This window comes from Typopeltis vanoorti, chromosome 10 (assembly GCF_054136105.1).
Source record: "Typopeltis vanoorti isolate ZY-2024b chromosome 10, IOZ_Tvanoo_1.0, whole genome shotgun sequence".
NCBI classification, from domain to species: domain Eukaryota; kingdom Metazoa; phylum Arthropoda; class Arachnida; order Uropygi; family Thelyphonidae; genus Typopeltis; species Typopeltis vanoorti.
Window position 1 is genome coordinate 32,352,138 of NC_143558.1, and position 21,887 is coordinate 32,374,024.

The following is a 21,887-nucleotide window of genomic DNA, read 5'->3' on the forward strand; positions in this document are numbered from 1 at the left end:
GGAAAGTAACAAAAGTAATGCACAGAAGCTTCTACAAGTCAGAGAGGTTGTTCCTGGAATCAACAGAAGCCTTGAAACATACCCCAAACCTTAACAAGTATGGCTGTATAAATCAACCAAAGATTTGGGAGACAGTCATCCTAAGACCAAATTAATATTTATTACTTTTATTTTTTATCATTTGGACTACTATTTCAAAACTTTGAATTTTTTTTTTTTTTTTTTTTTTTTTTTTAACCTAGATGGCGCCATATTAGGACTTTAGTCTTGTGTTGCACGCTGCAATCACTTATACTGTCCCCACTGTTACACCGGATTGTGGTTGTCTTGCCTTTGTAACAAACTTTGTGTTGTGTGCTCTGAAGATGCTGGATATAAGACCAGCGAAATATTAGCTTTTAAGTTAATAAATAGTTATTTTCTTAACCATCTGTGTTCTTTTATACCGTGAAACCTATCGTAACAAATTTGTAAGTACTTTTTTTTTTCCCCATCACAAGATAATCAGCACCTGTTTATGAATAATCATGTGAGGCTGTTCTACAATACACAATCTCCATCATTCTAATACAGTGTGTTTTCTTGCTGGTCTGTTTTGCTGGAAAAAACATTATTTTTAACCACGTACTGATTAGTTTGTCAGCATGATGTTTTATGTAATATGTCTGTAAATGTTGTTTCCAAACAAATTTATCTGTTTTTTGAGAGAAAAAATTCCAGTTTCCTGATCAAGAAAATTCCTTGCTGTTGCAAACAGGATTTCAGTACACATTTCTTTCCCATCCAAGTACTATACTGTAAACCATTGCACCATAGATTATGAGGGATAAAAAAAAATCAGATACTGCTCCCAAAAAACAGTTATTACAGTCTAAGCACAATTTTAAAAAATTTAGTGAAAGAAAATTTGTACCTGGTGACTGCAAGATAGCTGCAACTTCTCGATGACCTTCATCGTTTCGTTCTCTTGCTTTGTCAAGAGGTGTTTTTCCATCTTCATCTCTTAAGTCGGGATTGGCACCATGCCTTAATAGCACCTTCAATTAAAAGCAATTTAATTTTTTTTAATTTAAATTAATAATTTAATAATTTATAATTAATAATTATATTATAACAATTATAATTTGATTTGATATTAACAAATTTATTGATGTTAATTAAAACTTAATTCTTTTTTAAAACTTTCACCTTACATGCAAATAATGCTATGCATAATAAAATATTAATGAGAGCCAAAACAAAACCTAAGTTGTTATAAACAGTGTGTGGGTGAGGTATAACTATGGAGACAAGGATTATGTATTATGTAAGGTGATGATAATGCAGGAATATACTCGTACATCAAAAAGATGCTGATTAAATAGAAGAGCAAGGCTTATTGAATACAAGTAAAGTCTCAAAGAATGAAAAAAGATGCATGGCAAATAGTGACAGGTGAATATTATCTGTTTTGCAAAAAAAGGATCAGCATTGCAAGGAGAAAAAAACAAATGCCCTATGGCCATCCATATAAGACTGGCTATAACTGGCATTCAGTTCAAAAGCCATTAATATTGCCCACATCCCAGATAAGATTCAAACCTAGTCTAACACAAGGCCTTCAGCTATTGCTACAATTATCTGATTTCTTAAATGAATCTGACTCATTCACTGTTTAAATTAATGAACGACGACAATCATATATATCAACAAAAACAGTTCATTTAAATTAAAAAACATTTAAGTGCACTTTCCTGTGACAAAAAGTTTTACTAAATCCAACCTCAAACATATATGTGTACACAGTTAACTGAAATGTGAATTTTTTTTGAAAAGACAATGTTTATCAAATGGTATAATTATAACAAATACTTCGTTCAAAAAAAGAATAAGGATAACCAGGACATTTAGTACAAACAATATTCCAACTCTAACAGTACACATGAACAAATCCATAAATTACTTAGTAACAAATAAAAGTAAAACATGCTGTAACATGTTTTTCTAGAGGGCAGTGCTTCATTTTCAAAAATATAAACAGTTGAACAAAACTGTTGCTGAACTGTTTTTTTTTCCTCCTTCACATATTCACTAAAAGAAAACCGATCATTTCATTCACTTGCAAACCAATAAAGGATCTGTATATTCTACTCGAGAATTAATGACTGGTAGTTTCCATACTCCAATCAATGTTAAATTGATTGGAGTATGGAACCAAACAATGTTAAATTATTACTATCATACTTACAAGTACACAGGGTGAGGACAATGGTGCACACTCCCTGAATTATACAAATTTATATGTTATACCTTTACAGTACACAAAACTCATGTTGTGAAGAGAAAGTCAGACCATCTGGAGGAAACCAATTCATGGTCAACAATGTATATATAAATAACTCTAAAGCAACAATCATCTGTGCACCAACAGTCAGTTGTGCAAATATAGTCACCCAGGTTCTGAGGAGACCGAGAGACAGTTGAAAAAATTCAGAGTTGGGTATTAAAGATGACAACTAGCCTATGGAATCATATATAAGATGAGAACAATTGAGAAAATTGAGAAAATGTAGGGAATAGATGAATGAGAGAAAATGTGATCAAACTTACATGTTAGTAAGTTGTAATTGCTGCATAGATATAAGTGAGATATTGTAGATTATGGCTGGTGCCAGTAGAAATTGGAGTCACCCCTGATGATTTCCATATTCTTTTCATGGTAATCAGTGTGTATAATGGGCATGATTAGATGAGTGTATGTTCAGTAAATGTGGTTAAAGCAAGGTATGACAAGTGACCCTCCTTCAATGAATTCTTAGCCTACCTGGGGATCATTCATAATAATAATAATCTAATATAGCTGTTGAACATGTTAGTGCTATGTGTAAATATTTTTATGAAGGAAAAAAAAAAGGATATGAAAGAATTAAAAAGAAGAAGAAAATCTGAGTACAAATATACACAAACCAGCCTGTACACAGGATGGTCAATCTTGTGTCACACATGTTCGTTTTGTCACAACTTGGTAACTCAGTTATGTGGTTCAGCTTTTGTTTGATGCTTTTTAGCATTGAATTAATTGGTCTATAAACAGTGTGTGGGTGAGGTATGACTATGGAGACAAGGATTATGTATATGTAAGGTGATGATAATGCAAGAATATACTCGTATATCAAAAATCTGCTGATTAGATAGAAGAGCAAGGCTTATTGAATACAAGTCAAGTCTCAAAGAATGAAAAAAGATGCATGGAAAATAGTGACAGGTGATGATAGTGATGCAAAAAATGAAAGAAAGTGTCAGAAAGGTAATACGAGGAAATTTAAAAAAACCTAAAGACAGCTACATACATACACACACACAGTTTAGAAAAAAGTCAATGGACAAGGTGCATCGTGCCAGATAAGAAATCATGTTTGTAGCTGGTATAAATCGGAGGAATACAATGCTTCCGAGTCAGTGCAACTGTGTCCAGGTGAAATGGCTGCGAGAAGAGAACTGATGGAGTTTGAAAGAAGCATGGTGATAGGATTGCTTGTTGTAGGCCTATCTGTTTGGAAAATGGTTGACAAACTGGGCCATTCCTGGTCAACAGTCAGTGATACCATACTGAGATAGAATTGCAGGAAGTCAACTGCATGTGCTACCCCCAAGTGAACAACCCACCACACTCACTGAATGTGACCATAGGGTGCTATGAAGGATAATATGTAAAACCAGCCTTTCGTCAGCCAACACATTGAATACAGAGTTCCAAGCATTGACTAGAACATGAATCTGCACAAAATCATTCAGAACTGAGGTTCACAACATTGGTTTCCATGGTAGGATCACAATATGCAAGCTCCAAATTACACGAATCAACATGCAGCCTCATCTTTAGTGGTAAAAAGAATGTGTACAGCGGGACATAGAAGTTTGGAAAGATGTGTTATGAAATGACAAATCACGCTACACCCTCTACCAAGCAGATGGACAGGTGTAGGTGTGACAGATGCTCAGTGAATGTCTTTTACCAGAGTGCATAAATTCAGAGGATGATAAGGTCCTGAATTTCCTGGTTTGGCCTCCAACCTTTGTTTGTGGTGCCACAAGCAATAAACTTCAAGAGATATTTGAACATTCTGGACAAAGCAATGCTTTCTACTTCATAGCATTTCAACACAACTGACATTGTCTCTTTCTGTAAGACAGTGCACCGTGCTGCTTGCATCCACAGAGCTTTGATCTCAACCCTATTGAAAATCTGGCCTCCAACCTTTGTTTGTGGTGCCACAAGCAATGAACTTCAAGAGATATTTGAACATTCTGGACAAAGCAATGCTTTCTACTTCATGGCATTTCAACAAAACTGACCACTGTCTCTTTCTGTAAGACAGTGCACTGTGCTGCTTGCATCCACAGAGCTTTGATCTCAACCCTATTGAACATCTGCAGGATGAATGGGCCAAAATTCCCATTGATCGCTATCATGTGCTTGCAAAAAGTATACCCCATAGGATTGCTGCACTCATTGCAGCAAAAGGAGTTCTACATACTAAGGTGGGCACCATGGCTGTTGGTTTCTCATACTATGGTGTTGACTTCTTTACATGTGTATGTGTGTAGTGATATAGGAAGATTCAAACAAACACAAGAGAATGTTTACCTAAGCTTGAAGATTCATGGCACAATTAAGTAATATGTTTACCTAAGAGAATGTTTACCTAAGCTTGAAGATTCATGGCATAATTAAGTAATATGCAATCAAGTAGAAAATGAGTAAATGACATGGCTGTGCTGGTCAGAAAATGATTTGAAAGAAAAAATGAAAAGAAAAGATATGAAACAGTTGTCAAGTGAATTTTGAAAAGACAAGTGAAAAGCTAAGACTGAGTTTGTTGCAACAGTATGAAAGCAGTGAGCTGAGGTGGAGAACTGCAGTCATAAGTAATAAGTAGGTTGTGTAGGAAATATAATGGTGCAGCACTGATGGGCAAAAGGATTTGCAATGGTGAGATAGTTCAGGAAAACTAGATGTCTGGTTAGTTGAATGAAAGCATGCATTAAATCATGACTTATGCATTACTTTGACCTTGATACCTCTTCTGGGTCTGGTTCCCACTGACGAGACCTCAATAAAGGTCAAAACCAGTCTGGGTAGTGATCCTTCCCATAATGCATAGCATTATACACAACTGAAAGGATATGTGGATTTCAGCCTTATTCTAAATGCATTAAAAATTTTATTCTTCACATAATTTACATTTTTTTTTTTTTCATTTTAAACCATCATCGAATTCACTGTCAAGTTATTCATAGGTAGCCGCTAATGAATTTATTAAAGAAATTCTATTGCCAACTAGGACAGCATCTTTATGTAAGTAATAAAATGAACAATCATTAAAATCACCACTTGCCATATTTTCACCACCACATCAGCTGTCCTATCGTCATTGTCATAACATAGTAATTAATAATTTTTAAACATTTTCTTTCTATATATAAACAAATTCATAATATCTGCTATCAAGTTTCAAAAATCCCCTTTCTCTCACAGCAGTATTTTATGAGGATTGTTTGAAAAGTTTGGTAAATTTCCAATAGATGCTGACACAATTCATTCATACCAGTGAGGCACATATCTTTTTCATGACCCCCGGCAAAATTTTAGCCATGTGCAACGCGTTGTTCTCATTTGGCAAACATTTACGATGACCGTATTCACATTTTTCATAAAAATGGAGATAAACAAGTTTCATGCAGTGACAAAACACTTTTATTTGAAGAAGCGGACGGTCGTGCAGATCAAAACCTAGTTACAAACAGTTCATGGGACTCTGCACCAGTATTAAAGACTATTTATTTTTGGATAAATGAGTTCAAACGTGGTCGTAAGTCCATCGAAGATGAAGCATGCTCCGGACACCAGACTGAGGTCACTACGAAGGAAATAATTGACAAAATCCATGGTATCGTTATGGAAGACTGCCGAGTGAAAGTGCGTGAGATTGTGGGCATCTCAACTGAACGGGTATATAATATCATACATGAAAAACTGCACATGAAAAAGCTGTGTGCACGATGAATGCTGCGATTGTTGACTGTCGATCAAAAAACGCATACAAAAAGATATTTCAACGCAGTGTTTGCCGATGTTTAATCACGATTTGCAGGATTTTTTGCATCAATTCCTGACTGTAGACAAAACTTGGATCCATCACTACACACCTGAGTCCAAGCAGCAGTCAAAATAGTGGACAATGCCCAGTGAAAGAGCACCGAAAAAAAAGCAAAGACTGTTTTGTCAGCTGGGAAGGTGATGGCCACTGTTTTTTTGGGATTCCCAAGGAATTATCATGATAGACTATTTGGAAAAGGGTAAAACAATAGCAGAAATCTATTATGTGTCATTGTTGGATTGTTTAAAAAAAGAACTGAAGAAAAAACGGCCAAGATTGGCACACAAAAAAAAGTGCTCTTTCATCAAGACAATGCACCATCCCCCAAACATCGGCCGTCGCAATGGCAAAATTGCATGAATTGAGGTTCAAATTGGTTCCACATCCACCGTATTCTCCTGACTTGGCCCACTGTGGCTTCTTCTTGTTCCCAAACTTAAAAATTTAGCTCAGTGGGAAAAAATTTTCTTTGAACAAGGATGTCATCAAGGCTGTCAATGACTATTTTGCACAATTTGACAAATCCTACTTTTCAGATGAGATGAAAAAATTGGAAACTCACTGGACCAAATGTGTAGACCCCGATGAAGACTATGTTGAGAAATAAATGTGATTTTTTCCAAAAAAAAATGTGTTTAACTTATTTTTTTATCAAACTTTTCAAACATCCCTCGTAGTGTTCTTCTCACTTCACTATATGTCATACTTCATTTCATTTATGAAAAGAAGTTCATATCACAAATACATTAAAATTAAATTATAGTTATAATTTCCAATAAATAAATTTTATAATCAAATCATCTTTTTATTATAATCATATTTAGTTCAATATTAACCTTACACATGTAGCCAGTATGCAATGACATTGTAATAGATAATTTATTATTTTCAAATAATAATTATGCTTTTCTCACTATATAATTTTATTAACAAAATAAGCCTGCAATAAACCCAAAAGTTAAAACTGACACTATTTAATTAAATACTGTAGTATATCTAGGTTTGCTTTTATTAACCTAATGTAATTAAGTACTTGAACATCAGCGATATAATGGTTTTTTAATGTGGCTTGCAGCGATATAATGGAATGAGGAATTAGTTGGGAAGGAAATCAGTGCTGCTCGGTCCCTACTCACGAACTATCTGGCATAGATAATAACTGAGTGTATTCCAAAGGTCAGGAGTTAAATTAAGGGAGGTGTAAAATGGATAACTAAAGAGGTGAAGTATGCTATCTGGAAGAAGACGACATTGTGGATGCACCACAAGATCAGTTAGATGAGGAGTACAAAGAGCAAGAAAGGAAGGTGACGTCCTTGGTAAGGGCAGTAAAACTGCAATATGAGCAGCAGTTAGCAAATGAGGCTAAAAGCAATCCTAGGGAATTTTTTCAATATGTGGCCAGAAGAAGGAAGTTGAAAGTTTTTTCACTTGGTTATACTATAAATTAAAGATGACAAGAAATTATATTCTTGGTTTAAACCTTTCTCCTAATTGATGTAGTCATTAGGAGAAAGGGCTTCACAACTGGGCTACTATACACAAGTAGCCCAGTTGTGAAGATACTTCATGAGCAAACATCATTTGCTTACACTCAGAGAAATGATTAAACCAAGAATGTAATTTCCCGGATCTTTAATTTACAGTATAACCAAGTTAAAATACTTTCAAAATGTATATCTAATCCAGAGTATTTTGATAATAGCATGTGACACCTTTTGACTATTTGTATATGGATAATATATGACTTGTACATTACTTCAACTTTGGTATCTCTTCTGGATCTGGCTCCTACTTTTGTGGTTTTCTGTTATATGGAAGTCTGCTGAAGTGGTTTCGTGGTTGCCTTCGTGGATGCTTTTCTCTGGGGTATGAGCAGCTCTCTGCTAAGTAATAAGTTAAATGATTCTTTGGATCACTCGTTCTTGAGTGATTTGAGAAATTGCACGAGTTTTTGGAAAGGTATTACCGCAGTTGAACATACTTCAATAAAGGTCAAAATTGGTCTGGTGTAATGCCCTTCCCATAATGCTTAGCATTACACATATCAGAAAGGGTGTGTGCTTTGCATTATGGTATACTGAGGAAACTGATGTGAAGCCATTAGCCTCTATATACAAGTATCCCCAGTCATGTTTATTCAGTCAGGAACTGAGTAAACTACATGTCAATAAGGCCATAGGACTTGATGGTATATCACCATGTGTCTTGAGGGAATGTTCTAGGGAGTTAACTTATATCTTTAACATGGGTCTTAGCTTGGCAAGTTCCAAAGGAGTAGAAAGATGTCAAATTATTCCACTTTGTAAAGGGAGTCATAAGACTGACGCTTCAAATTATAAGTCAGTCTACCTGTCTGGAGTGGTGGTCATAGTGTTAGAGAAGCTAGAGAGCAACAGGACTGACAGCCACAGAATTCTCTTTAATGAACAGCATGGGTTTGCTAAAGGAAGATCATGTTTTAGCAATCTCCTTACTTATTATAATAATGTGATGATATCAGACAATGGAGATACATATACTCTAGCACAGTAAGATTTTGCAAAGGCCTTTGATAGATTGCAAAATGACAAGTTGGTAATTGATTAGAGATTGGCAGTTTGATAGGCATCAGCAGGTTGTATATTAGGAGAGGGGAGGAGAGGAGCAATACCCAAGAAGAGGAAAGTCACTAGTGGTGTGCCCCAGAGGGTCTTTTGAGCCACTCTTGTTTAATTTTAATTTGTATGTAAATGACATCGGAAATGGCTTAAATGGAGATATACAGTTGTTTGAAAATTAATGATGCAAAGGTGGGGAGAGTTATGAGAAATAGAGCAGATATTGTAGCTTTGCAAGAGGATCTATACAGACTATCTGAATGGGCAAGTGTGTGTATGTGTGTGTGTGTGTGTGTGTGTGGAATGTCAGTTCAATGTAGCAAAGTGCAACATTTTAAAATTTGGAAAGTAAAGATAGGATGCAGCATATAGAATTTGTGTGGATATTTTAGAGGAGGTGAAAAATATGGGAGTGATGGTGGATAGGGACTCGAAATTTCGTGGACATTTTGCTAAAATTTCACTGAGAGTGACAAAGTGGATTTTAGGAATGATGCAGAGAACACTGATGTATAGAAGTAAGGGTTTTGATTTCATTGTACAAGCTTTGTTTTGTGTACAGTAATCTACATGTGGATTACTGGGCATAGATTTGGTTGACTGATTTTCAAAACGTTGATCAGATGTTGGAGAGGGTTCAGAGACGATTCACTAAGTTGGTTTCTGGTCTCTGGAATGTTGAGAGAATGCAAATTACAGAAAAGCAGAATAGGGTTTATTTATTATATTTTTTTGCGATGTATGAATACTATAAATCTCTTCCTTCTTACATATTTAATTTCATCTCATGATTTCTACAAAACAGCTATCTGCAAACAATTCTCAGATACCCAAGTTATGGCACCTCCTTTCAGAATGGAAAAAAAAAAAAAAAGTTTCATTTTTGTTTGCACTAAAACACATCCTTGAATGAAAATTCCAAGTAAAAAATGTCTTACTTTCATATTACTTATCAGAAAGACAATAATTATAATGACTTCTATCAAATGCTGTACTGAAATTAAAATTACCATCTTATATGTGATCAAAACGTACACATCTCCTTTATATGTTCTAACACATCTCAAGATTTCTGTGCCTTATGTTTCTTGCCTTCATTTGATATTCTTCTCCCAATTCTGATTACTACACTGCCATTTTTAATTATCCCACAGAGCTAATCACATACAATAACTATCCAAACAGTGAGATAACTTTCCCTGGAGATATCAAGTCTGTACTTCATGTTGGTCCCCCTGCTCTAACTTCACAGACCAAGCAGGAAGAGAAACAGAATTGTTTGCCATCAGTAATGATCTAACAAATTGTTGAACCAACCCACCAGAATATTCTCATCATTCTCCCAACACGTTGGACCTTTTTTTAGCTAGCTCTCCCATGAAATAAATGGTTTATGTCAGCTCTCTACTTGGCACTTCTTTTCTGCACTCTTTTTCTCAGCCAATCTTAGCCTCATATCCTATGGCACAATAATGGTGCCAATTGGGGTGACTAGGATTTCTTTGCCTTTTTTCTATGGTCTGATTACTGCATCACACTCCTGATCCAAGCACATGCTCCAATCAAATAATGAAATAATTCTTGCTGATATGAGTATCTTTACTCCCTGCTCCGCTCAAAATCCCTAACCCTTATTTCAAGCTCGACTTTTCCAACAAATGTGCAAAAACAGTTCAAGCTAAAAATGCAACATATACTCAACGACTCATGTTAAAAACTGGAACTTCTTACTTAGTTCATATTACAGCCTATAAAAAAATAAAATGAATAAAATAAATTACAAAATATAAAGCAGACTTTGTAAGGACCAAAAATGCACTAAGGGTGTCTCATACTTGTCAAGCTGTTGGACAAAACTTTTGCCCTGCTATGTTTCTTCTCTGTCATCCTGATGGAACAATGATAACAATTGCTAAAAATAAATCAGCTCTCTTGAATTGAAACACTTCTAAATGAAACAAGAAGCTACACCCAACAGTGGCAGAAAATATTCAAGAGGAACACAATCAGGAATACATATCAATACTTAGGTAGAAAAAGTCACCAAAAGTTTGAAATGTGGAAAGGGAACTGAAGTAGATGATATTCAACCAAATATGGTTAAATATACTGGTAGTAAGATTTACAGAGGTTGCAATGAAAAATTCAGAAGACTTGCTCAGAAAGTCAAATTCAAATCATTGGCATAGAACACTCATAGTATCCATTCCATTTTTATTTCCGAATAAAGGAAGTTAAAATGAATGTGAGTGTTACACAAATATATCCATACCAAGTGTTCTAGGTAAGACTTACTCAGAAGGTTGAATTCAAATCACTGGCGTAGCATACTCATAGTACTCATTCCAATTTCATTTCCCAAAAAGAGAAATAAAAATGGAATTGGTACTATTTATGCAAGCATGCCAACCGCAAACATGTGGAAGGAAACCTGGAAATCTACAAGCAAACTTCAGGCCAAACAGAAGTTTGTCAGGATCAGATTTTTACTTAAAGATATATATATATATATAATAAGGATCTCTATTTAGGTTTTACAAGGCAACAAGAGAAAAGATGTTGAAAACACCAATTATATGGAGTATATGGCATTACATCGAGCAATACGTAGTCATATTTGAGTTGTAAGTCAGCAGTTAAAATGAAACTTATGGTTCTACCCAACAAGAAATGGAGAATTTTTCAAGGCATTAGAGAAGGCAGCTGACCCAAAATGATATGATCTAAAATCAAAAAGTTTCAAATCAGGCACCAACCCAAAATCAGCAGACTTCAAGATTGTAACATAAGAATCATCAATGTAAAAACAATGGACTTAGCAAAAGAATTGGATAAGTATCAGGTCAACATAATAGGAGTTGCTGAAACAAAAAAAGATAAAAATTATATTTTTTTTTCCAAGCAACAAATACAAAATGTTATATTCAGGCAATAATTATCAAGAAAAGGAATAGCTATAGTATTCAACACTAAATATGAAGTTAATCTTCTTGACTGGTAGACAACCTCAAGCAGAGTGAAGTAGGAAAATATCAGAATAAGAAACTGCACAATGAAACTTATGGTTCTACCCATCAAGAAATAGAGGAATTTTTCAAGGAATTAGAGAAGGCAGCTAACCCAAAAGAAAAAAAAAAGTTTGTCCTTATTGGAGAACTATAGAACAGAGTAGGAAATTATTACCAAACATACAGAAATGTTTTAGGAAAATTTGGAGAAAAGAACAAAGCCAATAATAATAGTAAACATCTGCAGATTTCTGTTTAGGACAGACTAGTCACTACTAACACTATGTTCCAACATAAAGACATGCACAGATTCACACGGAGAGAAGACACAAGAAATAATAAATGTCTCGTTGACTATGTTATTGTTGATAGCAGTATCCTCAAATTGGTTTAGGAAACAAGAATATACAGAGGATTTGAAAGTGGAAGTGATCACCATTAAATTCTAAGTAGGATAAAATTGAAAATCATATTGAAAAGTCTATAAGAAAGTTATAAAATGAAGTCAAAGTTGAGGAGCTTTCAGGAGTGAACTATAGACTCAAATACACAAAAACATCATTCAAGAAACAATGAAAGAGTTTGAAAAGAAGCACCAAACCTTGCAGATACAACAACAGATCCTGAAGAAAACATTAATTCAACAAGAGATGCATGTGGTGAGGTTACCTGCAAGGACAGAAAAATCAGAATTCCATAATGGACTCAAGAAGTTAAAGAGACAGGCAAGGAAAATAAGAAAGCAAATCAAAAGTTCATAGCATGTAAGTCAGCTTGTGCTCCAAGAAAATACACAGAAACAAAGCACTATCTAAAACTTAAATAAAAGTCACACAAAGACTTTGGTAATAACATGGAAAATAAATACCAGGAAGGTGGCAAAATGTTTTTGAAGCTATTGAAAAAGCTTAGAAATGGAAGAAAGAGTACAAGATGGGAAAAGGAATTAGAGATGATAAAGGTGACAAGAAACCTGAACATAAAGTTACATTCTAAATGTCTGGAGGAATTGCTTGGAAAGACTACTAAATAAAACAAGCAGTGACAGCACTGTGGTAGAAAACATTCAAGAGGAAGGCAATCCAGAATAAACATCAAAAAATCCATTAAACATAAAGGTTTTAAAATTTTACAATGGCTATGCTGCATAATTCAGAAGATCTGGTCAGAGGATCATATTCCAGATTGGAGTCGAGATCACAATAAGAGAAAATAAAACTGAATGAGAGAATTCAGAGGAATTTCACTATGCAAGTATACCTGAGAAAAGGCTAAGTAAAACTGTAGAAGAGAAGTTGTTTCAGGCCAAATAGAGGTTTCAAGTATCAGATTTTAAACTTTTTCCAGATTTAAAACAAGTTTTAAATCTGGAAAAAGCATATAACAAGATGCCAAGAGAAAATCTGTTCAAAATGTTACAGTTATATGATATAATCCTAAATTATATCAAACAATACACAGTGTTTTAAGTATTTGAGTTTTAACTCAGCAATTAGAACTGAAGATATAGAAAGATATTTTGATGTTAAATCAGTTGTTAGACAAGGATGCACAGTATCTTCACTGTTATTCATTATTTATATGGATATCACATTATGATGGAAAGTGGCATTAAATCTGATATTTAAAAATTGGAGATGTTAATCTCAGCTCTTTACTTTATGCAGATGATGTTATACTCTTAAATAAATCCACTACAAATCTGCAGGACATCCTAACTAAATTGAATAACTGCTGTAATAAATTTAGTATAAAAATCAGCAATAAAAATACAATGAAAAGGCAGAAACATTGAAGATGATACTGTCAATTAGTTGAGGACATAATTTTGCCATTTGCCAAAGAACCAGTTTTAAAAATAATAACCAGTGTTGAACATGGTATCTATGATCTCTCACCCACAATTGCTAATAATATTCAGCTTCATGTGACTAGTATTCTGACTAAATTCACACCTTCCAAGAATAAAATTCCACCTAAAGAAATATCAGCACTTAAAAAGTTATACAAGAACAAAAAAATTATCATAACCAAAGCTGAGAAAGGAAATGCTACTGTTATTATGGACCAAAACGATTATAACAAAAAAATGAATCATCTCCTTAAGGACTCCTCCACTTATCAGATTACAGATCGGGATCCTACCAAATCTCAAAAGAAAAAAGTCTATAAACTATTTTAAAAAAGTTATATCTTGGCTCAAAGAGATTACCAAAAACTTAAACCTTTCATGTTAAACCACTCAGGATATATGGAGTGCCTAAAATTCATAAATCAAACAAATAACCTATTTCATTGATAGTTAACACAGACAGCCCCACCTACAAACTGGCCAAAATCCATGTGTTGAGCCTTAGGTGCTATGAAGAATTCATGTTGGAGGTTTAATGGAATATTATCAGCACTGAGAAAGGATTAAAACTAATTTTAATGCTTCTAATATTTCATCATCCTAGGCCACCTGCAAATGCCCATAGAGGGCACACCATCTAGATAGGACTTTAGTTTCACTACCTGTTTTACTTATCATTGTACTGTATTTTTGTGTGTTGTTACAAAAAGTCTTTTGTAATCCCTGAAGATGTCTCTGTGACTGAGATGAAATATTTAATCCTTTCTCAGTGCTGATAATATTCCATTAAACCTCCAACATGAAAACTGGCCAAGCATTTATCCAAATAGTGTTCTCTCCTCAGAGGTAATGCTCCCTCTTTTTTTTTTATATAAAAAATTCACTGCACTTTAAAACTTGAATAAAAAGTTTAACATTCACAGATTCTGACATCATGGTCAGCCTTCACATTACTTCACTATTCACCGATGTACTTTTGGCAGAGATCTTTGACCTTATTAAGCCACATTTCTCCTCTGATATAACTGAATGATTCAAATTCACCATTTATTCCAGCTACTTCTTATGAAAAGGAAAAATATATATACAGCTGGATGGGACTGCTATGAGTTCTCCCTTTTCCTTGTTGCATGGTTTGGCTATGCTATGTTGATGATTTGTTTGCTATTTGGCCTCATGACCTAGAAACATTGGACACATTTTTCGCACATCTCAACAGCCAGCATCCTAAAATAAACTTCACTATAAAAAAAGAAAGTAACAATTGTCTTCCCTTTCTGACAAGATCACCTAACTGCTCATTATCCTTTTCCATTTACAGAAAACCCACACATACAGGAAAGTACTTACATAAGCAATCACACCACCACCACCCATCCCAGCAGTATGGCATCCTCAAAACACTTACTGAACCAGAGCTATTAGTTCAAATGACACAGCTCTTAAAACTGAGCTCAGGGATCTTCACAACATCTTTTTAGCCAATGGCTATAGCCCATGTAAAATAGATAAAATACTTACATGCATCCCCCCCACACACACACACACACATCCTTCTTGCAACCATCACACATGATCACAGCAAAACTATTCCAATCCAATATATTAAGGGCACATCAGAAAATATAGCTAGTTTTCTACAAATATGATCTCTGTGCTATTTTATACTATCCATGCATCTAGCTACCTTTATCCACTCTAACTTCATTCTCTTGCACATCCTGGAGTGTGTATAAATTCCTTGTGCCTGCATTATGGCCTACTTTGGACTGACTGGTAGATCAGTTACATCTGTAATCATCTTTATGACAAGTTGGGACTAACAGTCCATGCTCTGGATGCTCCTTCACATAGGATTGAATGAAGGAAGACATCAATTTGACAAAGAAGTCACTATATGTCCAAAAGACTATTTGTCAAATTAGCATCTGAAATGAAGCATTCCCCCGATCTCAACAGCTATAGTTGCATTAATCTGTCAAGGATCGATCTGGAAGACAGTCATCTGAAACTAGATAGCCTGACTTCTCCAAATTAACTTTACAGTTATGATTTGTGCCCTGGAGATACTGGGTAGAAAACCAGCAAAATATTAGTAAGTTAAATAAATTAATTCAGTTAGTTTTCCCTTTCTTGGTGGTGTTTATAACATGAAGCACTATTCAAGGTATACATTTTTGGTCGTTTTTATAGATAGAAATACACTTTTATTAATACAGACCAGTATTTTACAAATAAACATTTATTAAAACCTACCAGTTTCGCCAGCAAACTGTCTGGCTTTTTCAAGGTATTACGGAGATATGAAAGTAAATGCAAATTAAAAGGAACATAAAAAACGTTGTAAACCAAACTAGTATCTATGGTTACACGTTTCGCGTGACAGAGATGGCTTATTGTTCTTATTCATTATCACGCATGCGCGTTTGTTGTAGACTTGCAATGTGATTACTGGCCAGCTGCAGTTCAGATTGACTGAGAGAGAGGATCAAGTTTTTCCACGAACTGTTGAGAATTATACCCTGATTTCTGTTGAGGTTTCCGCCGGTTATTAGTACTATTGTGGCTTCCTTAAAAACACGATGCCTGTAGTCGTCATCGAGATATGGCATGGAGCTGTTTTGCCAATCTATCGTGTGGTTAGACGTGCAGAAATGATGTGCTAAGCCGGAAGAAATGCTTCTGTTGTGGTTTACGTCACCAACATGTTCTTTTTGTCTAATTTCTAAACTTCGTGAAGTTTGTCCAATGTAGGCAAGACCACAGGAGCAGGGAATGTAATATACTCCTGGATATTTGTAGAAAGGAACTTTATCTTTTGGAGATCCTAAAACTTGTCTGATGTTGGTGGTTGGTTTGAAGACCACTCTGATGTTGTTGGCTCTTAGTATTCTTGCTATTTGATAAGAAATTGACTTGATGAAAGGTATCACTACAGTAGAAACGTGCTGACGGTGGGATTCTTCTTGTCTGGGGTTGTCATTGTATAGATATTTTTTGATGATGTTTTGAGGGTATCCATTTTGTGATAATGTGTTGGCTATTAGTGAGAGTTCATTCTGTGTATCCTCCTCTTCTGATATAAACTTTTTGGCTCTATGTTTCAACATGTGGATAATACTCAGTTTGTGTGACTTGTGATGGTTTGAAGTATAGTGAAGATATCTTCCAGTATCTGTGGGCTTTCTGTAAATGGATAATTTGACACTGTTAGGTTGTTTTTTTTATCAAAATATCTAAAAAATGTAGTTGGTTGTTGTTTTCTACTTCCAGAGTGAATTTTATCTTGCTATGTATTGAGTTGATTTTATCCACAAACGATTTAAGGTTGTCTAAGCTGTCTTGCCATATGATGAATATATCATCCACATATCTCCACCATGTAGATGGTTTCGGAGAGATTGCAGAGAGAATTTCTTTTTCAAGTTTTTCCATGAAAAGGTCTGCACAAGATGGTGATAGTGGGCTTCCCATTGCTAGGCCTTCTAATTGTTGGTATATGGTGTCGTTAACTTTGAAGAAATTAGATTGAAGGCAGTGTCTAAACATCTGTGTGATGTCTAGAGGAAAGAGGTCTTGGATGATGTTTATTACCTCGTCTACTGGAACATTGGTAAAAAGGGATACAACATCTAGGCTGGCTAGCATGTCAGTTGGTGCAATCGTAATGGCTTGGAGTTTATTTACAAAATGTTGACTATTCTTGATATAGGATTCTGATGATCGTATTTTATTATTTAATAAGTGTGCAAGATGTTTTGCCAAAAAGTAGGTTGGTGATGATCTTCCATCAACTATTGGACGGAGAGGTATATCCTGTTTATGTATTTTAGGTGTTCCATATAGTCTTGGGGTGATAGGATGTGAGGATTTTAGTGTTCTCTTCACTTCTTCTGGCCAACTGTTACAATTTCTGATTAGTTGGTTTGTTTCATTATGATTTTTAATTGTGGGGTCTCTGTCTAGGATTTTATAAGTTGAGGTGTCTGATAGTAATACGTTTAACTTATCATAATAATCTTCAGATTTGAGGATAACTGTAGAATTTCCTTTATCAGCTTTTGTAATAATGATATCTTTATTTTTCTTCAAGTTGAGAATTGCCTTTCTTTCATAAGGAGACATGTTGAGAACAGGTTGTTTTGCTTTGGCTAGGATTATTGTACTTTTGAATCTAATAGTGTCTGCAACGTTTTTTGGTAGTGGATATAGGCCTTTTTCAATTCCACACATAAAATCCATTTTAGGAATGTTTTTGGGTGTAATCGCGAAATTAAAACCTTTTTTTAGAATATCAGATTCATTTCTTGTGAGGTTATGATTTGACAAATTGAAAATCACTTTGTCATCCGGGAGATTGTTTTGTGTCCGATACACCAGAATACACTAGAATACACCATATGGAATCAACTAGACCAAATGATACAACGCAATTACGAAAAAACTTTCAAACTTTATAAGGATAAACAAATTAGGAAATTCAACGAACTTTACAAGAAAAAATATCGGACACAAAACAATCTCCCGGATGACAAAGTGATTTTCAATTTGTCAAATCATTATGATAAGTTAAACGTATTACTATCAGACACCTCAACTTATAAAATCCTAGACAGAGACCCCACAATTAAAAATCATAATGAAACAAACCAACTAATCAGAAATTGTAACAGTTGGCCAGAAGAAGTGAAGAGAACACTAAAATCCTCACATCCTATCACCCCAAGACTATATGGAACACCTAAAATACATAAACAGGATATACCTCTCCGTCCAATAGTTGATGGAAGATCATCACCAACCTACTTTTTGGCAAAACATCTTGCACACTTATTAAATAATAAAATACGATCATCAGAATCCTATATCAAGAATAGTCAACATTTTGTAAATAAACTCCAAGCCATTACGATTGCACCAACTGACATGCTAGCCAGCCTAGATGTTGTATCCCTTTTTACCAATGTTCCAGTAGACGAGGTAATAAACATCATCCAAGACCTCTTTCCTCTAGACATCACACAGATGTTTAGACACTGCCTTCAATCTAATTTCTTCAAAGTTAACGACACCATATACCAACAATTAGAAGGCCTAGCAATGAGAAGCCCACTATCACCATCTTGTGCAGACCTTTTCATGGAAAAACTTGAAAAAGAAATTCTCTCTGCAATCTCTCCGAAACCATCTACATGGTGGAGATATGTGGATGATATATTCATCATATGGCAAGACAGCTTAGACAACCTTAAATCGTTTGTGGATAAAATCAACTCAATACATAGCAAGATAAAATTCACTCTGGAAGTAGAAAACAACAACCAACTACATTTTTTAGATATTTTGATAAAAAAACAACCTAACAGTGTCAAATTATCCATTTACAGAAAGCCCACAGATACTGGAAGATATCTTCACTATACTTCAAACCATCACAAGTCACACAAACTGAGTATTATCCACATGTTGAAACATAGAGCCAAAAAGTTTATATCAGAAGAGGAGGATACACAGAATGAACTCTCACTAATAGCCAACACATTATCACAAAATGGATACCCTCAAAACATCATCAAAAAATATCTATACAATGACAACCCCAGACAAGAAGAATCCCACCGTCAGCACGTTTCTACTGTAGTGATACCTTTCATCAAGTCAATTTCTTATCAAATAGCAAGAATACTAAGAGCCAACAACATCAGAGTGGTCTTCAAACCAACCACCAACATCAGACAAGTTTTAGGATCTCCAAAAGATAAAGTTCCTTTCTACAAATATCCAGGAGTATATTACATTCCCTGCTCCTGTGGTCTTGCCTACATTGGACAAACTTCACGAAGTTTAGAAATTAGACAAAAAGAACATGTTGGTGACGTAAACCACAACAGAAGCATTTCTTCCGGCTTAGCACATCATTTCTGCACGTCTAACCACACGATAGATTGGCAAAACAGCTCCATGCCATATCTCGATGACGACTACAGGCATCGTGTTTTTAAGGAAGCCACAATAGTACTAATAACCGGCGGAAACCTCAACAGAAATCAGGGTATAATTCTCAACAGTTCGTGGAAAAACTTGATCCTCTCTCTCAGTCAATCTGAACTGCAGCTGGCCAGTAATCACATTGCAAGTCTACAACAAACGCGCATGCGTGATAATGAATAAGAACAATAAGCCATCTCTGTCACGCGAAACGTGTAACCATAGATACTAGTTTGGTTTACAACGTTTTTTATGTTCCTTTTAATTTGCATTTACTTTCATATCTCCGTAATACCTTGAAAAAGCCAGACAGTTTGCTGGCGAAACTGGTAGGTTTTAATAAATGTTTATTTGTAAAATACTGGTCTGTATTAATAAAAGTGTATTTCTATGAAGCACTATTATGAAGAATGCTTTCTGAATGGAGAACAAGTAATATGTTTCAGCTATTTAGTCACAATTTTTTGTGAAGATGGTGAACTAAATCTGGAAATAGACATCAGAATAAGCAAAAACTCAGTCAAACTAGTATAGTGTAGAGCTGGATGAATAAATTTGTATAGAATAAGAGAAAAAAATACCCAAAACACTAAACTAGCAGTATATACAAGTGACATATTCAAAGCAATTTTAATTTTGGATCTGAGAGTTGGATTAAAAATAAAACTCATGATCAAAAATGGAGACCATAGATATGAGAATTCTTAGAAAAAAATTAATGGAATGAACAGATGGCATAATAGCAGAATCATATTAAAAATGGACATGTTAGGAAGAAACTTGCCATTCAGGAATATGTGAGCAGAGCTTATTTCAGTTGGTTTATTCACTTAATCAGAATGGAAGAGTAAGGGTACCTGATGCCAGAAGAAAGACCAAGATTTAGGTGGATACAATACAAAGTGCCTTAGAAGAACAATATAAGATCTGAAAATATGGAATCCTAAGAGATAACTGACTTAGAGGAAAACTGTCAATACGAAGTTAGTTATAATATCAACTTTTGTGCACTACTCTCATAGTATCCTGTACACTACTTGGGTACATATCAGGAATTTCATGATGATGATGAACTGAATACCCATGAGAAAAAAAAAAAAAAAAAAGACCTCTAGTATTTATTTATTGGCAATCTATCAAAATACTCAGTTTGAAGATCATTAATAAAATGTAAAAATAACTTCAAATATGTTTTTATTCTTCATACCTTTGCAACACCAGGTCTTCCAAAACAAGCAGCATAATGTAGGGAAGAGGATCTCTGACCTTTGTTCACATCTGCTCCTCGATCACAAAGGAATTCAACCATTTCTTGGGTACCGAAAGCTGAAGCCCAATTCAAAAGAGTTTGTCCTACATCATCCATGAAATTAACTTCAATTCCTGCAATATATATAAGTTTTAAATCTTGTACATATTGTGTGTGTGCGCATAAGTGTGGGTGGGTGGGTGGGGTGTGAGCATACATGTGCTGTGACACATGCATACATGAATTTGTGTGTGTGTGTGTGTGTGTGTGTGTTTGCGTGCGCGCGCCTGTGATATTTATTTGATATCTATATCATGTGTTTAAAAAAATTAACTAAGGCCTGAAAGCATCCATTCTGTAAATAAACAAATCTAAATTCTGTTTCTATACAGAATTAAGAATAAAATAAGTAAATTCAAAAACGGATGTTTATTTCTTAATTTGAGAGATGCAGTCTGAGTGAACAACATATACTTAGCTACTGGAAATTGGGGAGGGGAAAATAAATAAATAAAATAAATACAACTAATTTAACTTGATACACTGACACATAAATAAAGGTAAATACTTTTGAAATCTAGCAGTGGAAAACATTAAAATCTACAGAACCCATTAAAAATTAATAAAACCAAGATAAGACAAATCAATTATATCAGTAAAAAAGTGAAAAAAATTAAAATATTCATAATATTAAAGGATAGCTTAAGCAGGCAAGCTCTATATTATGAAGAATACACCTCCATATATATATATATACCATAGAAGTATATGTGGAGGCTTTAGAGGTTTCTAAACATTTATAACTTGTGCTTCTTCCCAGTAAAATATTATAAATTTTATGGCTCCATTTCAAAACAAGTTCAAATAAATAGATCTGAAATGGAAATTAACTAGAAGCATATATATCAAAAATAAATCAGATTTCTTGAAAAACAGAAGCACTGTTGAGACATATTCACTGTCTTATGATGTTGCTAGAAGGAGCAAGAGATAAAAACCTTCCCTTAATCTTAAACTCCAGAGATATCTCAAAAACCTTAGATTCGATTA

General features: G+C 34.6%; 1 protein-coding gene across 9 annotated transcripts in view; it reads right to left on the minus strand.

Moving 5' to 3' along the window:
• Ufd4 (ubiquitin fusion-degradation 4-like) overlaps positions 1-21,887 on the minus strand; it is an 831,523-nt gene that overhangs the window by 691,471 nt on the left and 118,165 nt on the right. For 8 of the 9 annotated variants that reach the window (XM_090399612.1, XM_090399618.1, XM_090399613.1 and 5 more), the window contains exons 7-8: positions 20,796-20,971; positions 914-1,037 (exon numbers count right to left, since the gene is read on the minus strand). In XM_090399612.1, coding sequence (XP_090255738.1) covers positions 914-1,037; positions 20,796-20,971 — 300 coding nt within the window. The remainder of the gene's footprint in view (positions 1-913; positions 1,038-20,795; positions 20,972-21,887) is intronic. The other variant, XM_090399614.1, reaches the window with a different exon arrangement.